Source organism: Lucilia sericata, unplaced genomic scaffold, assembly GCF_015586225.1.
Source record: "Lucilia sericata isolate MDLA Ls3-8-SP2 unplaced genomic scaffold, ASM1558622v1 Contig000456F_arrow, whole genome shotgun sequence".
Lineage (NCBI taxonomy): Eukaryota > Metazoa > Arthropoda > Insecta > Diptera > Calliphoridae > Lucilia > Lucilia sericata.
This window is the reverse complement of record NW_023994471.1, coordinates 227,745-237,872: the sequence shown is the minus strand read 5'-3', so window position 1 is coordinate 237,872 and position 10,128 is coordinate 227,745. Positions and strand designations below refer to the sequence as shown.

Sequence of the window (10,128 nt, the reverse complement as noted above, 5' to 3'; positions counted from 1 at the left end):
ATAGTCGGGACAATAGACTAGACAGTATAGTCTAGAGAATAGATTACAGTTGAGACAATAGATAAGACTATAGTCGAGACAATAGACAAGACTATATTCGACACAATAGACTAGACCACAGGCGAGACAATAGACCAGACTATAGTCAAGACTATTGTCAAGGTATTTAACGAAACTTAGTCGAGACAATTGCCAAAACTTAGTCTAGACAAGAATCTTAACTGCAGTTGAGACAATAGATTACAGTCGAGTACACTATAGTCAGGACAATCGATCAGACTAGACTAAACTTGAGTCAAAATATATTATTAAATCCTTCCCCCACTCTCAGACTACATAAACAACGCACATCATTGACAACAATAACAAAAATATCACGGAAAAAATTTATTTGAAACTATAATGAAAGACATAGGAAGGATGCATTCCAAATAAGTGACAGACGACTAACAGTTTTATATTCTCACATATATAATGACAAATAATTTTCCTTGTTAATTTTAAATTTTAATATTTTAGTCGTTATTAATTGTGTGGCAGCAGTTGTGCCATTGTGGTCATGATAGAAACCACAATAGCGCACCAAACGATAGGGCAACAAAAAACGTCGCAGACGTAAACGCTGCAATTCGGTGGAGGAGCAACTTTTTAATTTCTGTTCGATTTTATGCATACAGAGACGGCATAAATCTAAATCCTCTTCGAAATTATGCCAGTAATCTCCAAGCGGTTGTTGTTCACATTTATGGCAATGGGCGGTATTGAGGGGAGAACAAATTGTTTGTACCTGAGGAGAGATTTTACGTTGTTTACCAAAGGCGGTGTTTATTTGTAGTTGCGGGCGTTTTATATGATGCGCATAGGTGTTGGGTCTGTAAGGAGGAAAATAACCTTCAATTACTTTATTTTAATTTTAAAATAGACATCATTATTACGCTGGTGTTAGAAATTTAGGGGACTCAGCTCTTATTGCTCCCACATTAAATGGCTTGAAAGCTTTTCTTTCTCGTATCTTGACATCCACATCATAGGTACCCACACAGGGATTATTGGAGGTCTCAGTTGCTGGCAAGCGCAATAATTTACTAGCAAAAGCACTATAGCCCAGTTTAGAGGGGTACTGTTAAAGACATTTTAATGTATTAATACCTTTTTAATAGATTTCCTTTAATATACCTTAATTTCCAAATGATCTCTTTCATCTACCCGTGCCATGGGTCCTGGACTTAAAAAGACATCTCCCTGATGTTGGCGCATAAATGAAGTTAAACAGGGTCCCCGTAAAGGCAAAGTTTCACGTTCCATACAGGAACCAAAGGCCACGCGAGGTATTTCGGGAGGATTGACGACATAGACAAAGCCTGTGGGTAAAAACAAATGCTTAGTCGGGATAATAAACTAGACTTTAGTCGGGATAATAGAATGTAGTCGAGACAATAGAGTAGATTATAGTCCAGACTATAGAATGTAGTTCAGACTATAGACTATGTATAGTTCAGACCATAGACTAGACTATTGTTCTGACTATAGTTCAGACTATGGTCCAGACTATAGACTAGACTATAGTCCAGACTATAGACTTGACTATAGTCCAGACTATAGACTAGACTATAGTCCAGACTATAGAATAGACTATAGTCCAGACTATAGAATAGACTATAGTCCAGACTACAGAATAGACTATAGTCCAGACTATAGAATAGACTATAGTCCAGACTATAGAATAGACTATAGTCCAGACTATAGAATAGACTATAGTCCAGACTATAGACTAGACTATAGTCCAGACTATAGACTATACTATAGTCCAGACTATAGACTAGACTATAGTCCAGACTATAGACTAGACTATAGTCCAGACTATAGACTAGACTATAGTCCAGACTATAGACTAGACTATAGTCCAGACTATAGACTAGACTATAGTCCAGACTATAGACTAGACTATAGTCCAGACTATAGACTAGACTATAGTCCAGACTATAGACTAGACTATAGTCCAGACTATAGACTAGACTATAGTCCAGACTATAGACTAGACTATAGTCCATACTATAGACTGGACTATAGTCCACACTATAGACTAGACTGTGGTCCAGACTATAGACTAGACTATAGTCTAGATTATGGACTAGACTATAGTTCAGACTATAGAATAGACTATAGACTAGACTATAGTCCAGACTTTAGACTAGACTATAGTCCAGACTGTAGACTAGACTATAGTCCAGACTATAGACTAGACTATAGTCCAGACTATAGACTAGACTATAATCCAGACTATAGACTAGACTATAGTCCAGACTATAGACTAGACTATAGTCCAGACTATAGACTAGACTATAGTCCAGACTATAGACTAGACTATAGTCCAGACTATAGACTAGACTATAGTCCAGATTATAGACTAGACTATTGTCCAGACTATAGACTAGACTATAGTCCAGACTATAGACTAGACTATAGTCCAGACTATAGACTAGACTATAGTCCAGATTATAGACTAGACTATTGTCCAGATTATAGACTAGACTATAGTCCAGACTATAGACTAGACTATAGTCCAGACTATAGAGCAGACTATAGTCCAGACTATAGGCTGGACTATAGTCCACACTATAGACTAGACTGTAGTCCAGACTATAGACTAGATTATAGACTAGACTATAGTCCAGACTGTAGACTAGACCATAGTACAGATTACAGACTAGACTATAGTCCAGGCTGTAGATTATAGTCCAGACTATAGACTATAGTCCAGACTATAGATTATAGTCCAGATTATAGACTATAGTCCAGACTATAGACTAGACTATAGTCCAGACTATAGACTAGACTATAGTCCAGACTATAGACTAGACTATAGTCCAGACTATAGACTAGACTATAGTCCAGACTATAGACTAGACTATAGTCCAGACTATAGACTAGACAATAGTATAGATTATAGACTAGACTATAGTGCAGATTATAGACTAGACTATAGTCCAGACTGTAGACTAGACTATAGTCCAGACTATAGACTAGACTATAGTCCAGATTATATACTAGACTAGATTATATACACGCTAGACTAGATTACAGTCTAGTTGACAAATTTTGTGCACTCTTTGATTATTTCTTCATTTTCTAGAATAACTCCTAAATTTACTTCCATACTTCTTTCCTTGGCCCTGGCTCTAATTAGTTGATTCTCTTTACGCTGTAAACGAATTTTTGTTCTTTGTTCTCGGGAGATTTTCTTCAAAAACATAACGCGCACTTTTACTTAATAACAAGAACTAAATACAGAATGGAAAACCTACAGTATACTAAATGAAAATTTTGTTTTCCATAGTCCTTAAAACAATCTATCTACATAACTAATTTCCTATATGGAAAAGTTTTTATTTCTAATACAATTTATATTTATTATATTTGCAAATACACGTAATAATTTTCAATATATCGAATATTGAATAGAGAGTTCAATATCACGCACGCACGCACTTCTCTACTAATTTGACACGCTTCACTCATATTATAAAGAGACTTTGGCAATATAATGTAGCTTTTTTTGATAATAATAAATCAATAAATATTTCATAAACATAATAATAAATAAGATAATTTAAGGATATACCTATACATACATACCTTCCATTAAATATGTAAATTTTATTTATTAATCTTCAGTTTGTCTTTAAAGAGCTCCTTGGTAAAGCAAGTTTATTTGTTGTTGTAAGTAAATATTATGAATAATGCATTTATTTTTATGCTGAAATGACAAAATTTTATCACTTTTTTCTGTTTGTTTCTTTTTTGTTTATTTTGTTAGTTTTAATTACTTTTTTGTAACGAAAAAAAGGAAAAAGATATATTTTTGTAAACAAACCAAAAAATAAATAAACTTTTAAAAACAATTTGTTAAATATTTCATAGCATACTTTTAGACATTTATTTTATTACAAACACAGGCAGTTTAAATAAAATGCAACCGTTACACAAATGCATTATAAAAGAGTACAAGTGATAAAAACAGGGGCGTGTTAAAAATAAAATAAAAAATTATACACATTTTCCTAATCTAGTCTTATGTAAGTCTAGTGTATTGCCTAGAACTGAACTGAACTGAACTAGAACTGAACTAGAACTAGAACTGACTAGAAACTGAACTAGAACGGAACTAGAACTGAACTAGAACTGAACTAGAACTGAACTAGAACTGAACTAGAACTGAACTAGAACTAAACTTGAACTGAACTTGAACTGAACTAGAACTGAACTAGAACTGAACTAGAAACTGAACTAGAGCTGAACTAGAACTGAACTAGAACTGAACTAGAACTGAACTCGAACTGAACTCAACTGAACTAAACTGAACTAGAACTGAACTGAACTAGAACTGAACTAGAACTGAACTAGAACTGAACTAGAACTGAACTAGAACTGAACTAGAACTGAACTAGAACTGAACTAGAACTGAACTAGAACTGAACTAGACTGAACTAGAACTGAACTAGAACTGACTAGACTGAACTAGAACTGAACTAGAACTGAACTAGAACTGAACTAGAACTGAACTAGAACTGAACTAGAACTGAACTAGAACTGAACTAGAACTGAACTAGAACTGAACTAGAACTGAACTAGAACTGAACTAGAACTGAACTAGAACTGAACTAGAACTGAACTAGAACTGAACTAGAACTGAACTAGAACTGAACTAGAACTGAACTAGAACTGAACTAGAACTGAACTAGAACTGAACTAGAACTGAACTAGAACTGAACTAGAACTGAACTAGAACTGAACTAGAACTGAACTAGAACTGAACTAGAACTGAACTGAACTAGAACTGACCTAGAACTGAAATAGAACTGACCTAGAATTGAAATAGAACTGAACTAGAACTGAACTGGAACTGAACTAAAAGTGAACTAGAACTCAACTAGAACTCAATTAGAATTTAACTAGAACTCAAGGAGAACTCAACTAGAACTGAAAAAGTACTTGAACTAACTAAAACTTTGTGGCGTTTTTCTCCTTAGATCTTAACACACCGCTGCTTTTCTTATTCCTTACTTTTATGTGTTTTCTTGTCAAATAAAAAAGTACTTGCATTAACACAAAGTTTTTTTTCTACATTTCTAGGTTTTCTTACATTTAAAAAGTTGCAACTTAAAACATGCAACACAGTTTTTAGCGATTTACACAGAAATTTTGATTAAAAAGTCATGTTTACATGGAGAACATTTTGTAAATGCGGCAAAGACATGTAGTGGTACAACAAACATTAAGGTAGAAATGGAAAAAGAGGAAAATTTATTCGAATGAAATTCGAAAAAATGTATTTGAATAAAATTGGAAAAAAATTTATTCGAATAATTTTATTCGGTTTTTCGAATAATTTTATTCGGTTATTCGAATAATATTATCAAAAAATTTTATTCATATAATTGTTTGCTTATTATGAAATATCTTTCAACTATAGAAATTGTAATTTATTTTGCTATTCGAAATATATTATTCGAATATTCGAAAAATATTTTTCGATTATTCACACTATTTTATGCGATTATTCGAAAACTTGTTTAATTATTAAAAAAAAAACATTCGTTTATCGAAATTTATTTGATTTTCAAATAATTTTATTCGATTATTTGAAAAATTTTATACGGATATTCAAAAAGTTTTATACGATTATTCGAATAATTGTTTGCATATTATGGAATAACTTTCGACTATAGAAATTGTAATTTATTTTACTATTCGAATAATTATATTCGATTATTCGTAAAATTTTATTCGAATATTCTAAAAATTTTATACGATTTTTCGATTTTTTTTTAATTATTTTAAAATATCATTCATCTAAGAAATTTATTCGATTTTTCGAAAAATTTTATTCTATTGTTTTAATAATTTTATTCGATTATTCGAAACATTTTAATCGGATATCAAAAAATTTTATACGATTATTCGAAAATTTTTTCAATTATTTTAAAATATCATTCAACTATTGAAATTTTTCCAAAAATTTTATTCGAATATTTCAGTAATTTTATACGGTTATTTTATTCGAATACATATTCGAAAAATTTTGTTTTACATATTCATAAAATTTTTATATTAAAAAAATATCATTCGACAATTTAAATTTATTTGATTTTTTGAAAAATTTTATTTGATTATTCGAATAATTTTTTTCGTATAATTTTATCCGAATAATCGAATAAGATTATTCGGAAAATGTTATATTTTTAAAAAGTAACATTCGACTACATATTTAAATTTATTTGATTTTTTTAAAAAGGTTATTTAATTATTCGAATAATTTTATTCGTATAATTTTATTCAGATAATTTTTTCGATTATTTGATAATTGTTATAATTTAAAATAATATCATTCTACTATTCAAATTTATTAGATTTTTCGAAAAATGTTATTCTATTATTCGAATAATTTTTATTCATATACATATGTACATACATAGTTTTATTCGTATAATTTTATCCGTATAATTTTCTTTAATTATTCAAATTTATTGCTATTTAAATTTATTAAATTATTCAAGTAATTTTATTCGATTTTTCGAATAATTTTAATCGATTATTCGAATAATTTTATTCGGTTATTCGAATAATTTTATTCGGTTATTCGAATAGTTTCATTCGATTATTTTACTCAATTATTCCAAAAAAAAATTATTCGATTATTCGTAATTTATTCTTCTTTGAAACTGTTTTATTTAGAAAAACCCTTTTGTTGAAACCAAAAGATCATTTGATCTTTAGCTTAAAACATATGGCAACTTTGTTTAAATCCTACAGAGAGAGAAAAGTAACAAGAGAGCAAGGCTTCTAAAACACAAATGACCATGTGGCAACTTCTTTCAAAATCCTAGAAAGAGAATGAAAGAGAGCAAGAGAGAGATAGAGTTTTATAGAATACAAAAGATCATAAAAGTTTTTTCCACAGAATTTAGTTTTTCCTTTTTTTCGTTGTTTGTTTCACACTAATTTTCCGAATGGTGTATTGTTATTGTTGTTTTTGTTAAACCCAAAAAAGAACAGCCACTGTGATATAAACTATTGTATGTTTTAATACATCACTGCAACTGTACTCTCTTCAATTTGAACAAACAAAAAGGCATCATCTTTGAGGCCTTGCTTAAGATTTAGGAAAATTTCAAGGTTACGATTAAGATTTTTAGAAAAAAAACAAAATGAAGACTTGAAACAAACACTAGAGTTAACTATAGGTACTGATGAGTTTTATTGTAAAACTAAAAAGAACAGCCACTGTGATATATTACATATGAAAGGAAATGTTATAAAACTACATCACAAGCAACAGTTCTTTTTAATTAAACAATTAATTAATATAATTAAGGAAATTATTATACGATTAAAGGGAAAATTATTAATTATAAATATATGTTGATTAACTATTAAAAGTAAAAAGAACAGCCACTGTGATATAGACGACAAAAAAAAAGAGACTATTTCACAGCCACTGATCTCTAGACTTGAAAAAGTTTGAAACTATTTAAAAAGCGCACAAAGTAAACACTTTTTTTAACACTAGATTGAAGCTTGAAATCTTTGCAATATAAAGGAAAATCACTGTGATATGTTAATGAATTAAACTCATATCACAACGATCGTTCCTTTGATTGTAAAAGATCAGTTATTTTTTGAAATTTTTGAATTAAATGTTGCACTTTTTTTAAAAAAAGAAGAGTTAATAAACAACGAATTTCAATGGTTGTCTAGCTTTATGAGTTTTGTAACCATCACTAAAGCCTAAACTACCACTGGAATTAATTGTTTTTTTTTCACTATAACACGATCACTTTTTTGCGTTTCTCTTTCACTATAAAATGTTGTTTATTCTAAAATTATAGCACGAGTGTTCGGTCTAGTCACTTGATATTGTATAGAAAAGAGACTATACCGACAATCGCCATTTAATTTTAAAATATTTTTTTCTAAAATTCACCGAAATTCCAACACTTTTTTTTTTAAATTTCAAATATTTTAATGTTTTTCTCTTCTCACCCTTAATGAGACACACTTTGCCCAGTGTTGATCGCTTGACACTAAACAACAAACTGAGCAAATTGTATCCCACTAAAGATCAGTTAACCGTTTGTTATTTTTTTTTTCTTTTCACTCTCACACACTCTCACCAAACTATCACTTAGCACTCTTTTTGTAGTAAGACTAAAATGTAGAGTTGTTTTTAATGATTATAAGACAAACTTCACCCAGTGATGACTAGATCATTAGAAGAAGAAAAAACATCATTAAACCGGAACAAGGTTTGTCGTATAATTTAAAACTTTTTAGAAAGACAAAATTATTAAAAAATATATATTTTTATAACAAAATTTGTTTTTAAAATAAATCTTTTTCACAATTATTTGTAATGCTGTAATGTTTTGATGAACAGATGCCAATGAACTGATGTCTTCTCTCAATTTAGTTTGAGTATTTATACTAAAATTTAAATATTACATTTTAACTATAGAACATACAATAGATTTAGTATATATACCTGCTAGTTCCAAGAATTATTGTGCTAATTACCTTTGCTCTTGATCCTTATAACTTAAGCTATACTAAAGAAAACGAGAGAGAGTGAGAGGGAAGGAAGAAGAGAGCGAGTTTTAGATGGCTAGTGAGTATGTAAGTGATCATAAAAGGCTCATTTATTATTATTATTACCTGTTGCTGGTTTTTTGAAGGTCGTATGTATCATTTGCCGCAAATTGTATATCTTGTAAATATTTGCTTTTGCTACAAATTTGCTTGATCAGTCTAAATTTGTAGAAGTTTTACAAAATTTGCCTAAAATCATTTATAATTGGGTGTAAGATATATTAAAGATTATTAGAATCATATTACAAATTATGTTAATACATTTATTAAACAATTAGACAAATTCCCTAATTTAGTCTAGATTTAATTTAAACAATATCGGGAAGTTTAGAAGGACTTTAAGTCTTTCCTTAGACAAATTGATCCACACATTTTAAGTCTATATTCTACAATACATATAGTCCAGACAGTATTCTATACCATATTCTAGACATTAGTTTAAACTATATAGTCCATTGTTACCATGACAATTGGTTGTTCGCTCCGGAGCGAAGTCGAGTCATACTGAGTCAAAGTTTGTCAACTCTGCAACAGCTATACCAACCTAATGTTTTGGTAGTCTAGTATTTTTGTTAAATTTAATCTATTATATAGTCTTGTTTATAGGCTTATCTAGTCCATAATCTTAACTACATATAGTCTGCTCTATAATCCTCGACCATAGCTTTGTTTAACTATAGTTTTGTCTGTATAATGATCTTGAATTTCTTCTAGTCTAAAGCATTCTAACTATAGTCTTAAATATACATTACTCTATAGTGAGGTTTATAGTTTTGAATATAGGCTCTCTTATGGACTACAGTATAGTCAATAAATTTGACCTTCGCCCGGTTTATAATCAAGCCTATATTGTATATAATTTGCTCTATAATGTTGACAAAAATCCTAATTATAATATGGTGTGAAGTTTTGACTATAGTCTAGTCTACTATTTTGACAATCCTATATATAGTTTTGTTCATAGTCTAGTCTCGCTAGTCTTGGAGTCTAGTGTTTTGACTAGTCCATAGTGTTGACAATAAGTTAGTCTATAATCTTTACAATAATCACGTGTTGTCACTATTCTATAGGACAGCACGAGGTCAGGACTATAGCCTTCACTGTTGTCTGGACTATTAACTGAACTATAGCCTGAACAAAGTTCTTAGTTTCTCTTTTTCCATGGTCTCTGTCTTGACTACAGTGTAGTCTATAGTCTTGACTATACTTTAGTCTGTAGTCTAGACTATAGTTTAGTCTATAGTCTTGACTATATTTTAGTCTTGACAATAACATTGACTATTGTTTAATCTATAGCCTTGACTATAGTTCAGTCTGTAGTCTAGACTATAGTTTAGTCTATAGTCTTGACTATATTTTAGTCTATAGTCTTGACTATAGGTTAGTCCATAGTCTTGACTATAGTTTAGTCCGTAGTCTTGACTATAGTATAGTCTATAGTATTGACTATCGTTCAGTCTATAGTCTTGACTATAGTTTAGT

The 10,128-nt window shown here is 30.1% G+C and overlaps 1 protein-coding gene across 1 annotated transcript; it reads right to left on the bottom strand.

Annotated features, from left to right (window-relative positions):
• Positions 1–386: 386 nt before the first annotated feature.
• LOC119605086 lies at positions 387–3,814 on the bottom strand. Its single transcript, XM_037958026.1, has 4 exons — positions 3,637–3,814; positions 1,177–1,361; positions 936–1,120; positions 387–872 (listed from the first exon to the last, which is right to left on the bottom strand). Exons 1-4 carry the CDS (start codon positions 3,641–3,643, stop codon positions 464–466), a joined length of 786 nt encoding a protein of 261 aa, XP_037813954.1. The 5' UTR covers positions 3,644–3,814; the 3' UTR covers positions 387–463.
• Positions 3,815–10,128: the final 6,314 nt, after the last annotated feature.